Raw genomic sequence first — 13,633 nt, 5'->3', positions numbered from 1 at the left:
ATAAAAGTCTGTGTTGGGGGGCTTCCCTGGTGGCGCAGTGGTTGAGTCCGCCTGCTGATGCAGGGGACATGGGTTCATGCCCTGGTCCGGAAGATCCCACATGCCGCGGAGCGGCTGGGCCCGTGAGCCATGGCCGCTGAGCCTTCGCGTCCGGAGCCTGTGCTCTGCAACGGGAGAGGCCGCAACAGTGAGAGGCCCGCTTACCGCAAAAAAAAAAAAAAAAAAAGTCTGTGTTGGGAATAAGTGCCCACCATGTTATTCCTACACCCTAGCCCTTTGCATTATTGCTCATCTACAAGCCATCCCCATTGTAAGCATCTTAGCCTAAAATTCATTTACAAAAAGCAGGGTCTTTATTTTTGGCTGCATTGGGTCTTTGTTACTGCACACGGCTTTCTTTAGTTGCGGTGAGCGGGAGCTACTCTTCCTTGCAGTGCACGGGCTTCTCACTGGATGGCTTCTCTTTTTGCAGAGCTCGGGCTCTAGGCGTGTGGGCTTCAGTAGTTGTGGCGCATGGGCTTAGTTAGTTGCTCTGCGGCATGTGGGATCTTCCCGGACCAGGGCTTGAACCTGTGTCCCCTGCATCAGCAGGTGGATTCTTAACCACTGCGCCACCAGGGAAGCCCACCTTCTTTTTATATAAATACAAGATGCCAATTTTTGTGGAACTAAATTTAAATAATGAATTAGATAAGAGGATGAACCTTAGTTCACTTACAAATAATTTACCATTATTTCTTTAATTTACAGCCAAATTAGGCCTGTGATTTTACTTATATTTTAAAAAACACAAAAGATTTGAGTAAGAATATCACTGTATTTATTCTCATACAGGCAATTTTTCTATAACTTAAACATTTTGCTCTCAAAAATAGAAGAACAAAAGATTCCCAAAGCTTAGAATTGGATCACTTGGCCCTTTCTCTTCTTATCTCCTCCGAGTTCAAAATGCTTGCATCTCTTAATGGCCAGCATCCTCTTGGACCTGCAGTTGGGCTCAACACATTCAAGCCTCAGTACGATCTTCTTTGTGGTTTTAGCCTTCTTCCGGAAGATTGGCTTTGTTTGCCCACCATAGCCACTCTGCTTCCGATCATAGCGCCTCTTTCCCTGGGCATACAGGGAATCTTTGCCCTTCTTATACTGGGTCACTTTGTGAGGCTGATGCTTTCCACACTTCTTACAGAAAGTCCTTCGGGTTTTAGGTACATTGACCATCTTTGCAGTAGAGGTGTCTTCACGATGAAAACTGTTGTAAAATATTTAAAATACGGCCGCAAACGTTAAACATTTTGAAAATTCAAGTGTTTTATAAATATTTATAGGAAGATAACATTACACAAGTCAGTAACGTATAACTGCACCAAGTATTCTTTTTCCGTATGAGTAAATGCACATGTACGTGCACAGCTTTTGGAAATCCTTAAATTATTGGAGCATTTATAGAATGAAACTCACTGAAAAACAGCAAGAGCAGCAAACAGCAAGAGCAGCAACACAGGGACGCCCAGTACAGTTTCCCCCACAAAGTGGGTTCCTCTGGGGCTTAATTTACCGTGGCTGCCCAACAACTAAACCGTAGTGGTGTGATACCTGATTTTCTTCGGCAGAGAAAGAAGGCCGAGGCTAGAGTTTATTTTCGCCTCTCCGCGCACCCTCTCCCTCCATGTTCTAGCTCCCGGGCATGCCCGACTCGGGGCGCGGTGTAGAGCCACCTCCACGGCCCGCCCCGTCCCTTCTCCGAGAACCGCATCAGCCTGGTTTCACTTTTCCCTCCGAAGCATCGTCATCCTTTCCTCAGCAGCCCTGAAGGCTGACGTGTCCCTAATAAGTGCCTCCCGGCCCAGCAGCCGCCATGCGAGAGCCCCTTTCCGGAAGGGAGAAGCCCGTTTTTGAAATCCACCAACCAAGGCGGCGGGCCTCGCCCTCCCTCTCCTACCAGGGCCCACACGGCCCAGCCCTGGATCCTGAGCACTGGGAACTCCAGCCGGAATCGCCACCGCCCCGCACCCCGCTTACCTGGAAAACCCGCGTCCACGCTCCAGCCTCGTTCTGCTCACGCCTCACAGGAAAGGAAGGAACGCCCCGGATGTAGGAACTGAGCCTGAGCGACCGCGCTGCGGCCCAATAGGCAGCGGGCGGCGACGGCCGTGCGTCTCCAGACTCGATCGGGAAGCGCCAACCGACGGCCCGAGGGGCGGGGCGGAGGGGTGTGGGCCCGGGGACCGCGGCGTACGGCGGGCCGGTCGCTGGTTGTCAGGACAGTCACCGCCGGAGTGGGGCGAGGGTACGTCCCTTGGTCTGAGACGTCCGGGGCCGCGTAAAGATGAGAGCACAGAGGACGCAGGGCCGCTGGAAGCGCAGGTAACGGAGCCGGAGTGCGGTGGGGCCGCGACAGGCTTCTTCCGGGACCCGTGCTGGATGGAGAGGACCGAGGCGACGCCGTGCCGCGGCTCCTAGCGGCGGGGCCGGTGCCCGAGCTGCAGCTGCCAGGCGACGATGTGTGGAGCCCGGGCGGCGCGGGGGAGCTGAGAGCCTTCGGGCCCCAGGACCCCCGGGGCCCGGGATGAGTTAGCGAGGACAGCCGTGGGGGCCAGTTCCGACTGCTGCAGGCCACGGCCGCCGCCCGCCCGCCCCTTCCGCGCCGGAGCCTCTAGCTCCTTTCCGCGCCCGTCTGCCTGCCTGCGCTCCTGGCGCCGGAGACCATGAGGTTCCGTATCTACAAGCGGAAGGTGCTGATCTTGACGCTCGTGGTGGCCGCTTGCGGCTTCGTCCTCTGGAGCAGCAATGGGCGACAAAGGAAGAACGAGGCCCTCGCCCCGCCGCTGCTGGACGCCGAGCCCGCGCGTGGTGCAGGCGCCCGGGCCGGGGACCATCCCGCCGTGTCCGTGGGCATCCGCCGGGGCTCCAACGAGTCGGCGGCTCCTCTAGTCGCGGCGGCCCCGCACCCCGAGGTGGACAACCTGACGCTGCGGTACCGGTCCTTAGTGTACCAGCTGAACTTTGACCAGACGGTGAGGAATGTAGGTAAGGCCGGCTCCTGGGCCCCCCGAGAGCTGGTGCTGGTGGTCCAGGTGCACAACCGGCCTGAATACCTCAAACTGCTGCTGGACTCACTTCGAAAAGCCCAGGGAATCGACAACGTCTTCGTTATCTTTAGCCATGACTTTTGGTCGACCGAGATCAATCAGCTGATTGCTGGAGTGGATTTCTGTCCGGTTCTGCAGGTGTTCTTTCCTTTTAGTATTCAGTTGTACCCCAACGAGTTTCCGGGCACTGACCCCAGAGATTGCCCCAGAGACGTGGAGAAGAATGCAGCTTTGCAGATGGGATGCATTAATGCTGAATATCCCGACTCCTTCGGCCATTATAGAGAGGCCAAATTCTCCCAAACCAAACACCACTGGTGGTGGAAGCTGCATTTTGTATGGGAGAGGATCAAAGTCCTTCGAGACTATGCTGGCCTCATACTTTTCCTAGAAGAGGATCACTACTTAGCCCCTGACTTTTACCATGTCTTCAAAAAGATGTGGCAATTAAAGCAGCAAGAGTGTCCTGAGTGTGATGTTCTCTCCCTGGGGACCTATACTGCCATTCGCAGTTTCTATGGCGTTGCTGACAAGGTAGATGTGAAAACGTGGAAATCCACAGAGCACAATATGGGTCTGGCCTTGACCCGGGATGCCTATCAGAAGCTGATTGAGTGCACAGATACTTTCTGTACTTACGATGATTATAACTGGGACTGGACCCTTCAGTATTTGACTGTATCTTGCCTTCCAAAATTCTGGAAAGTGCTGGTTCCTCAAGTTCCTAGGATTTTTCATGCTGGAGACTGTGGTATGCACCACCAAAAAACCTGTAGACCATCCACCCAGAGTGCCCAAATTGAGTCACTCTTAAATAATAACAAACAGTACCTGTTTCCAGAAACTCTAACTATCAGTGAGAAGTTTATGGCAGCCCTTTCCCCACCTAGGAAAAATGGAGGGTGGGGAGATATTAGGGACCATGAACTCTGTAAAAGTTATAGAAGACTGCAGTAAAAAAATCACAATTACAAAAGCAAAAGTAGTGACAGTCTTCTATTTTTGATATTTGTCCAAACAGAATATACAATTGAATAAAAGGGTTTAGGAACTGGTTTCTGCTTTAGTACAACAACAGAATTCTCGTAAAAGGTGTCCCAATATAGTAATCTTTTCCTTTTATGTCTGATTAAGATGTAAAACAAGTTTTCATTTTGAGAATTGGGTTTTAAAGCTCAATGTGTATCTGCTAAAGGTAATCATTATTGTTAATTGATAAGAAAGAAGAGGAGAAATTTTATTTAAATTGCATCTATTAATCTTTTTATCCGGAACTTTGTACACTTTTCCACGTTCAAGACTTCTTTTAAGTACAGCAGAATTTATTTAAAATTGTCATATTAGTAAAAAGTATTACAATGAAATTGTTAAGAGTATTAATGGAACAAGCCCAGCTTCACTCTTGACACAGTTACTAGGAAGGGATTGCTTCACTGGTTTTATAACTGGAAAGTTATGTTAAACACCCTGTCAGAACAGAGTCATTTTCAGTATTAAAGATTCCTGTATTATTGTGTTAAGATTTGCCATGCTTTGGAACCTTCATAGAACACACTTTCTTTTGGAATGTATTTGATTGATAAGAAAGTTTAAACACTGTTTTCACCTCAATGTAGAAATACAGTGGTTTTTTTTTTTCTTTTAGTGCTGCCAAAATAAAATACTCATTTTTGCATAAAAAGATTCCTGATCATTTTGCAGAATAAATTTTTACACCAAAATCCAGTAAAGACATTCTACAAGGTTTAAAGTTAGCATTACATATTATCTGTACATTGTATAACTGAGTTTGAAATAAAGAAAACCCAGCTCTTGACAGTGCATCCCTTTGGAAGAAACTGGCTTTCAAATTAGCCAGGCATAGATAATGAGCAATAAAAAGCTGCTGTGTAAGTGAAGTACAGCCAGAAATGATACAAAGTTCAGTCCTGCCAAAGTGAAACATGTTCTAGTGCCAGCTTTATTTTAACAGAAATCGTACTTTTTAAAAGGACAGACAGTAAATAATAGGAAGCAGGCTTAAAATTTACTCCATATTTAACATGAAAGTTTTCCTTAACAGTATATAATTGTATTCAATCATAGATATAGACTACTTTCTGTGTAGGTACTGCAATAGTCATTTCAATCTAAGAAAACTGTGTACCTAATGGACAGTCTCAAAACTATTATTCCATCAAATTAAGATTCCTATTATGGTTGAAAAATGTATATGGTCATCTACAATGGAGCAAATAGTTCTCTTGCTTTATGAGCTATCTTTATACTGCCCTCAGCCCTCTGGTTCCAGGTTTTACTGGGGTTATAAATGTAAATCAGAATGAACTGCTAGGCTTCGTACCAGTTTTTGGTGCTCTGACCTGACCTCCCTAGTTCAAAGGACTAAAGAAATTAGTTTCCGGGACTAAGGTAAGGCCAGAGGTTTGAATTAGTAGCTGTTTTTGGAACAGAAATAGATCAGCTCAAGGCCTTGGGGTCAGCGATTAGATCAACAAATATTTTCCTGTCTATATTGTCTTTCATGTTGTCCTAAAATTTTTTGTGAGAAAAAAAAATCTGTTGGGATTTTCTCCTGGCCTCAAATAAAAATACTATTCCACAAAATTCGTAACTTAGCCACTGTTGATAAATTATCTGCTGCCCTCTTTTAGGTGTTATAAAAGAAATTGATTAGAAAACACTAGCTCTTGTTTTCATGTAATAATATAATGAAGACAATTTTCCTATTGGAGCAAATTCTTAGACAATTTGTCCTGTTCTAAAATTTGTAAATTAATTCTATAAAACCAAGGGATGTTTGAATAATTTCCAAAAAATTATTTTAAAATTTTGAATTTTCAAGGTCATTAACAAATAACCTGTTATTTATATATATGTATACACACATATATATATACATGGTGACATATATGAGAAGAGTAAAATACACAGTTGAAGCAAAAATACTAAATTTCAGTGTATTTGTATTGTTTGGATCATTTAATATTGGTTAGTAAAGTTCTTTCAGAATCTCTATGACAAGCATAAGTACATCCTATTTAGTGAGACTTATAAATGCATAGTTTTGAGATTCTCCTCCCACCAACACATGCACTCTAGTGTGCTTCTAGTTAATTGCATTCTTTAGAAATACTCTTTGTGACAGACACAACTTTTAATGAGTATTTATTTTGAAATTTTATTAAAGTAATGGCAAACAAAAGCCAAAAACAACACAAGTAAATATAAATAGGTTGTATTAAAACTAAATGTTTAACTATTAGAAAAAATATACATCAGAGGAATCACAAAACTTATTTCCATAATTAAGGAAGCTTTGTATAAACTCTACATGCAAAAAAAATAAATAGCTTCAGTTTCCCCATGAGAATAAAAATTGCAAATTTTATACTTTCTTGAATACCTTTGGTTTTAAGATAGTAAACAGAGTCTATTTTTAGTCCATAAGTTTTTACTCAGCCTTTAAATTCTAAGATGATACAGAATTAATCCAAGTCATAAAGCAAAGAATTCTGAAAACTGAATGAGCAATGAGTCACATGATCTTTAATAATCTGCACACGACCGTCTTGCATATTGGTTTCCTTTATGTTGTCAAAACCAGGTGTATTGTGAACTTCAGTTTTGTTCAGTAATGAAGATAGGTGATCTCCATCTAATTCTTTCTCTTCATTTATTACTGGTTCTTTTAAATTATCTTTTTCATCATTTGAGTGAACAGCACTTTTGTCTTTTATAAATTCAGGTTCCATTTTTGACTCAGGTTGCTGAGACTTTGCAAACGGCTTTTGAGAAACATCAAGGGCCCCTTGTTGCAAGCATGCAACTGAACCACAACTGTCTGTTTCTAGTACTTTGACTGCTACAGATGAATTGGAATCAGCTGAGGTAGTAGCATGCTGTAGACGTTCTTTTTCAGTTAGATGACTTCCTTCATTGACTCTTTCTTCCTTCTCATGAAGCTGCTCAGAGTTACTACATTCTTGCAACTATGTCAGGAGAAACAGCAAATTAATAATTCCTTGAAACAAATAGAAAAGTAAATTGTACCCGCTGGAAACTTTTTTAAGTTGTGAAGGAATAACCCAGTAGACTTACAGATAGGCCCTCTGGCTTCCCCCTCAAAGTCATTCTCCAAATGCTGCCAGTCATATTTTAATCATACAAACCTGGCATTGATTCTCTGATTAAATACTTTCATTGACCCTTCATCTCTTTCAGGATAAAATAATCCTGGCCTACAAACCTTTTAACATGGCCTATAAAACCCATTAGCAGTCATTCTTATAAGGGCATTCTTGAATTTCTTGAATTTTCTTGTATTTCTGTGATTCTTTAGAGCCTCTTTCCCCTGAATTCACATTACAAGTCAATTGTCCTAGTTACTCATTTGTGTCCAATACTGAAGACTATAAAAATAACCAAACTTAAGTTCAACTAGAAAGAACAAACTGGATGACATAGTTCCCATGGTTTGAGAGTCAAAAAAAAGCTGTTTGTCCCTGGACTAATACTCATAATTCCCAAATGTTAGTTTCTCTCCATTCCTCACTGAACAGTTATTTTGGGATTAAAGGAGATAACATAAGTGAAAATGAACTGCAGATGTTTAATAGTAAAATACATATAAAAAAGTCTTTATTCCTCTTAACATCACTCTTCCCAGCCATCATGTCCACTTAGTTTAAAGTTATCATATAAAGAAATCAAGAATTAAGTTATCTGTTAGGCTTCAACCTTGTCCCAAATCACGACTCTATAGAGCCCACCAAAATCCTTACCTTTGCATGTATTTCAATCTTACTATCAGTAACCTGAAGAACTTCAATTAATGGTGGGGTTAGGGGCATTGTCTGTTTGAATGGAGGGCTCAGGACCTCTTCAAGAAGCTCATTAACGTTTTCTTCACTGACAAATAACCTTTCCTAAAATAAAAAGAGAAAAAAAAATTCTACCTTATTGGTCATACTTGACAGAGTTGTATCTAAAACCAGCTCATAAAAGTTCTCACACAGTTCAGAATTGCACTTTTAAAATGTTTATTTTAATGTTATTCCTATGCTGTTTTGGCAAAAGAAAACTGAGTATTGTACAGAGCAATAAGAACAGCAAGAGTACACACATATATAGGAAAAGACCCTAGAAGACAAGTCTTAGTTCCTTTTCTAGGTCTCTATTAAATCTGAGGTATGTTTTCCCTCCAAGTAATCTTACTTACAAATTATCTTCCTTTTTTTCCCCCTCTATTTTGTAAGAATAACATCACCTCTAGAGTTATAAATGCAGTCCGAGCTAGAAAATGCAATTTAATTTTAGAACACTTCCTAATGAGTCAGCAAAAGATACACAGACAGGATCTATTTAATTTTGTGTGACCAGTTTGCCTTTTAGTTTTTGGCTAGGTAAGAAAATACATTCTTTAGTATTCTCTCAAATGCTTGTCCATATAGTTTTTTTTCCCACATTGTGAGTTATTTTCACATTTATTAAAACAATTACAGGAAAACGACTGCCCTTTCCTAAATTTCCCCTTCTGATGACATAAACAGATAGTCGATTTCATATTTTATATTCTCACAAATTATTTTACCTAGCCCTGGCTATTTACCATTTTTGGAGGTTTTCAAATTAACCACTTCTCACAGAAGATACACCTCATAAAATAAAAATTTAACTTATTAGCAAATTTCTAGAAAAATACAGGAAGAAGTAAAACTTCCTGGCAGGTTAAAGCCCAAGGCCCCAAACTTAATTTTTAATATATAATCTGTGCAACTAGTGTTGTGAATTTGGGAATTTAACCCTTGAATATCTTAAAAGAGCTAAAAAAAATTTACATGTAACATTGATACAAACCTCAATCAAAAATACCAATTAATTGTTCACTTATGAGTTTAAAAAGTTCTATAGAACGTCAAGCTTTTTTTTTCCAGTATTTGCCAATAGTACTGGAATACTGAATCTCAAGATCCTCGGTAATCTGAAAGGTATAGTAGCAACTACAAAATGATATCCTAGGTAAACCTGATAATGCACAGCCCCAGTTTTTGCCCAAAAGAGATGTAGCTGATGTGATGTTGGTACCAACAAAGGCTTATATCACACTTCGTTAAATGCCAGCCATTGTGTCAAGTACTAGCAGGGAACAGATTAAAACAGATGCAAAAAGAGGTAACTTCAATGTAATATAACGCCCACCAGAAAACAACCCCACCAATATCAGCGACTGAAATTAAGCAGTACCATATGGCCGAGAGGGCAAGGGATTTAGATTCACACCTGCGAGTTGGTTTTCCTACAAAAGAACTGTGTGGCACAGGCTGAGTTACTTTTGCTCTCCGGAAGTAAACTATTTACTTTCTAAGTTTGGAAAAAGCTATTTACCAACTTAAAATATGGCCATAATAGAATGCCTCTTAAACCTATTTGTGTCACAACCCCTTTGAGAATATGACTAAAGTTACAGCCCTTCTCAAGGGCAACTGTGAAGATTTGAAACCCATCCACCAGAGAGGATGCGTTAAGTTTTTTTCGTTTTTTTCAATATGCGTTTAAGTGTACTTAACATCTTTCATCAAGTGCATCAATTTCAAGTCATCAGGAGAGAAGTTATAATGGAAAATCCTTTGTTTAGGATAAACTGAGAGTGTGCCTGTGATAGCAAGTGGAACAGAATATTTCAAATATTAGGACTCTAGAAAGAACTGTTACCTCCAAAGAATCGTTGTTTAAACCATAATACCACTCTCTCCACTGTCCATGGCACTCTGGAGATTTGGCCAGTCCTATCACTGCATTGTTTGAAGAAATGCTAACCACTGGTTCTTTGGTATTCAACTTATTCTCTGGAGTAAATTGCAAAACGAAGGAATAATAAACTAAGTCTTGGGTGGAGAAGGACAATTTGTACCAGAGGGGGGTCACTTCCCCTTGAAGACTTTTAGGCTGGATCCAAGGCACTTGAATGAGCAGAGTCAGGGATTCTTCATCCTGATTACACTGCAAAGGCGGGCACAGAGGTTCCCCGCGGTCGGTGCCGGGACCACTCATGGCTCGATCAGCTGGCTCCCTGCGGGCCTCCAGCGCCTCCACGCCGAGAGTTCGGCGCGCACTCACTTTTCCTGCAGAAGACCCCCTGTCAAGGTCCCCGGATGAAGTACTAGGAGCGCCTCCGCCACCGTTCCCAGGTGAGTTCCCAGCTCCGGGAGCCGGCTCCTCCCGGATGCCTGTTGTTGATCTCTCTTGCCCGCTGAAATCCCGCTCTTCGGGTGCTGAGACGTGCTCCTCCCCGGCGGCGTCCGGGGTGGTGATCCCGGCGTCTGCAGTCCAGCCTCGGTTGGGATCCGAGCCTTCGTCCGCCCCACCAACCCCCGCCGGGCCCGCCTGCCCCTGGTGAGCGGAAGCGCAGGGCGCGCAGTCAATTCCGGGCCGGTCGGCGGCCTCTTCCGGGGTCGCGGCGGGCTCCGGGTGCGTGGCGGTCAGCGCCACAGGTAGCGTGACCACCAGCTGCCGCCGGGCCTTGTTGAATTGCGCCTTGCCGCAGCTGTCATCCACCGGGTACGGGAGCGAGAGCCGCAGCCGGTAGTCGGGTTTCCTCGAGTCGAGGCACAGCAGCTTTCCCGTCACCTCCAGCGCCGCCTGCTCGGCCGAGCGCAGCAGCGGCAGCTCGATGGTGACCACGAGCTCCTGGGGCACAGTACTGGGGGCCGAGTCCCGAGAGCAGCGGTAATCCTGGAGGTCCACGTGGTGGCGCTGCACCACGCTGTAGCTAGGCTCAGTGGGGGCGGGCTGCAGGACGGCCTCCGGATGGGAGGGCGCCTGGGGCCTGGGGATCGCAGCGCTCCCGGCGGCCTCCGGGTACCGATAGGGGTAGGGGAAATCGGGGAGAGGGCTCTCCGGCTCCCCCTCGGGCCGGGCCGGGGAGCCCCCGGGCAGGGGCGTGCGTAGCACGGCGGCCTCCGGGGTCCCCTTGTACTTGACCTTCAGGGTCTTGGCATTCCTGCGGTCCAACTTCACGCCGAACTGCTTCTCCACGGCCTCCAGGGCCGTGGCGTCCAGCATCTGGCGGAAGCGCTCATGGCGTCGGGCCAGCGCAAGAGCGTCTGGGTGGAAGACGACGTCGTAGACGGTGTAGCGCCTTCCGCGGCCCCCAGCGTACTCGCGGCCCGGCGCCAGGCTGTAGGGCAGAGACCACTGGCTGCCGGATGCCGCGGCCCTGGAGCCGGGCCGGCTGCTGGGCGCGCACACCAGCGCGTTGCTGCACACGTTCACGAAGCAGCGCCGGGTCCCATCCAGGCTGGTGCGCAACACGTGGCCCGGTTCCGGGTGCACGAACCGCACCTCCACCCCGCGCTCACGCTCCAGGGCCGTGATTTCCTCCTCGTAGCGCCGCCGGTTCTCGGGGTCCGTAAGCTCCTCGGCGTACTCGGAGAACATTCGCCGGAACTCCGGGTCCTGGAAGGCGGAGGTGAGCTGCTGGACCTCCTCTCCGCTCAGATCCAAGTCTTCCAGCGGCGAAGAGGTTGCCGCCTTGGCCATGCTGCCCCTCGGCTCCTTGCCCAGGGGCCAAGGGAGATGAATCTGAGACCGAGTGGGAGGAACGCGTCGTAGAGTTGCTGGTCTGCGGAGAGTGAGGCGGCGGAGGTCTGTAACCGCCAGAGAATTGAGCCTCGGGCAGCGTGTGCTCGTTGCCATAGTGACACCACCAACTGCCGGGAGGAGGGGCAGGAATAGGGGTGACGGAAATATCAGAAATAGCCTTAGTTTCTTCAAACCAACATTATGCATTTTTTAGATTCCTGTGCCATGGTGCAGTTACCTCTGCAAAATAACCATCTGAATAATTGTCATAATTAACAGTATCATGTACGTTATCCATTGTTCACAACACTTCAAGGTAGACCTAATCCCCATTTCACAGATGAGAAGATAGGACCTGAGAACTTACCTGACGAAAGTTACAAAGCTAATACATTCACAAGCTGTGATTCTAACAACTTTATATGCTTTATTCACTTCGCTAAACCAGCATTTCAGTCTCTTAGATATTTCACCAATTTGCCCTGTTTACAACTCTCATTTGGTGCAAGAGATATTATGGGCAGGCTATTCATAGCCAATGATCAGTAAACATATGACTTCGTTAATAATAAAAATGCAAATATAAGATACTGCGTATCACCTATCAAAATGGAAAAGGCTTTTTTAAAAAACAATTACTGTATTTCCTTGGAGTGGTAGAATTATATTAATAAAACCTTTCTAGAGAGTAGTTTGGTAGCTGTATAAAAAGCTTTTAGAACATGCATACTTTTTTTGATCCAGCAATTCCAACTTTGAGAGCATGCTCAAGAAACATTGATTCTAAAAGTTTGGGAAGAAGCTAAGAATTCAACAGTGGGACTGGTTGAGCAGATTTTGGTACAGCCATGCAATGGGATTCTATGCAGCCATTCAAATAGATATTATAGAAGAATATTTATTGATTGGGGTAGTTATTAATTGGTAGTTGTTAAATCCAGTGATCATTTTTCTGTTCTCATTTTGTTGAAACTCTCAGCAACATTTAACACAATGTTGGCATTACCTCAATGTTGAGACACCATCCAAGTTTCTCTCCTACCTCATCACCTGCACTGGCACTTCCTGTGGTTTCCCCACACTGAGACCAAGTGTTGGCTTTTCTCATAGCAGAGAAATCTCAACCTACTCCCGTCTTGTGTGATCTACGTGGCCCCTGAGGCATAATGTCACATGACGGTGCCTCATACTCAGATTTCTGCGGTGCGGTCAGCCGTGCTTCAGCTGATTAAACACCAGGTCGGGGAGCACACCACCTCTCTGTTCCCCAGAGTATTAGCCCTGGATAGCCTTGCAGTGCTGTTTCTCTGCTAGCCCATTTTTCAGACCTCTGCTTCCTTTTCATTTCCAGACAATGTCCACCTCCACCTGATTCTAGTTCCTGTCTTACTCTAATAATTATTGCCTGATTCTGGCAACTTATCGGCTCGTACATAGTTAACTGCTCTGCTTCATCTTACGTCACCTTGCTCTGCTTCATCTTACGTCAGGATATAGTAATATCCTGAAACAAAGATTTTCACTATCATTAGAATAGATTCTGTGACTTGAAATTTAAACAATTTGCAATTCTTGAATATACTATTAAGACTTATGGTGAACATTAGCGTGTAACTCGTACAGAAATAATGAAACTTAAATTTTTAAACACAAATGTATACTTGGATTATATATTTTTACACATTTTCATATTTTTCCTAAAAGATTATGCAGAAAATATTTTTCCTATAAAACTCTATAAAGTATACTATCATGTTTATTTTATTTTAAAAAATATTTATTTGGCTGTGCCGGGTATTAGTTGCAGCATGTGGGATCTTCGTTACCGCGTGCAGGATCTCCACAGCGGTGTGCGTTTAGTTGCCGCGTGCAGGATCTAGTTCCCTGACCAGGGATTGAACCCGGGCCCCCTGCATTGGCAGCACGGAGTCTTCACCACTGGACCACCAGGGAAGTCCCCATCG

At 44.7% G+C, this 13,633-nt stretch overlaps 3 protein-coding genes and 1 non-coding gene across 7 annotated transcripts; 1 reads left to right on the top strand and 3 right to left on the bottom strand.

Moving 5' to 3' along the window:
• Positions 1–797: 797 nt before the first annotated feature.
• RPL36AL (ribosomal protein L36a like) lies at positions 798–2,171 on the bottom strand. Of its 2 annotated transcripts, none has more exons than XM_060142896.1 (2): positions 2,020–2,171; positions 798–1,249 (listed from the first exon to the last, which is right to left on the bottom strand). In XM_060142896.1, exon 2 carries the CDS (start codon positions 1,216–1,218, stop codon positions 898–900), a length of 321 nt encoding a protein of 106 aa, XP_059998879.1. In that variant the 5' UTR covers positions 1,219–1,249; positions 2,020–2,171; the 3' UTR covers positions 798–897. The 2 variants fall into 2 exon arrangements, with proteins under 2 accessions (XP_059998879.1, XP_059998880.1); XM_060142897.1 differs by lacking the exon at positions 2,020–2,171 and adding an exon at positions 1,594–1,864.
• A 40-nt stretch (positions 2,172–2,211) lies between these two features.
• Positions 2,212–4,778, top strand: MGAT2 (alpha-1,6-mannosyl-glycoprotein 2-beta-N-acetylglucosaminyltransferase). Its single transcript, XM_060142895.1, has one exon. It carries the CDS (start codon positions 2,706–2,708, stop codon positions 4,044–4,046), a length of 1,341 nt encoding a protein of 446 aa, XP_059998878.1. The 5' UTR covers positions 2,212–2,705; the 3' UTR covers positions 4,047–4,778.
• A 1,463-nt stretch (positions 4,779–6,241) lies between these two features.
• DNAAF2 (dynein axonemal assembly factor 2) lies at positions 6,242–11,828 on the bottom strand. 3 transcript variants are annotated; one of them, XM_060142888.1, is made up of 4 exons: positions 9,801–11,742; positions 7,871–8,014; positions 6,879–7,078; positions 6,242–6,824 (listed from the first exon to the last, which is right to left on the bottom strand). In XM_060142888.1, exons 1-4 carry the CDS (start codon positions 11,625–11,627, stop codon positions 6,575–6,577), a joined length of 2,421 nt encoding a protein of 806 aa, XP_059998871.1. In that variant the 5' UTR covers positions 11,628–11,742; the 3' UTR covers positions 6,242–6,574. The 3 variants fall into 3 exon arrangements, with proteins under 3 accessions (XP_059998871.1, XP_059998870.1, XP_059998872.1); XM_060142887.1 differs by having other exon boundaries at positions 6,242–7,078; XM_060142889.1 differs by lacking the exon at positions 7,871–8,014 and having other exon boundaries at positions 6,242–7,078; positions 9,801–11,828.
• A 1,721-nt stretch (positions 11,829–13,549) lies between these two features.
• On the bottom strand, positions 13,550–13,622 carry TRNAG-GCC (transfer RNA glycine (anticodon GCC)). The gene has a single exon. It is a non-coding gene; the product is annotated as a tRNA-Gly (tRNA).
• Positions 13,623–13,633: the final 11 nt, after the last annotated feature.

Source organism: Lagenorhynchus albirostris, chromosome 1 (assembly GCF_949774975.1).
Source record: "Lagenorhynchus albirostris chromosome 1, mLagAlb1.1, whole genome shotgun sequence".
Lineage (NCBI taxonomy): Eukaryota > Metazoa > Chordata > Mammalia > Artiodactyla > Delphinidae > Lagenorhynchus > Lagenorhynchus albirostris.
This window is presented reverse-complemented; position numbering and strand designations above follow the sequence as displayed.

Bases quoted from the DNA above. Each gene is read 5' to 3' on its own strand.
- RPL36AL (XM_060142896.1), bottom strand. From the start codon at position 1,218: ATGGTCAATGTACCTAAAACCCGAAGGACTTTCTGTAAGAAGTGTGGA.
- MGAT2 (XM_060142895.1), top strand. From the start codon at position 2,706: ATGAGGTTCCGTATCTACAAGCGGAAGGTGCTGATCTTGACGCTCGTG.
- DNAAF2 (XM_060142889.1), bottom strand. From the start codon at position 11,783: ATGGCAACGAGCACACGCTGCCCGAGGCTCAATTCTCTGGCGGTTACA. The intron at 7,079-9,800 runs GTAACAGTTCTT...CTCCTGACATAG, and splicing joins TAAACAACGATTCTTTGGAG to TTGCAAGAATGTAGTAACTC.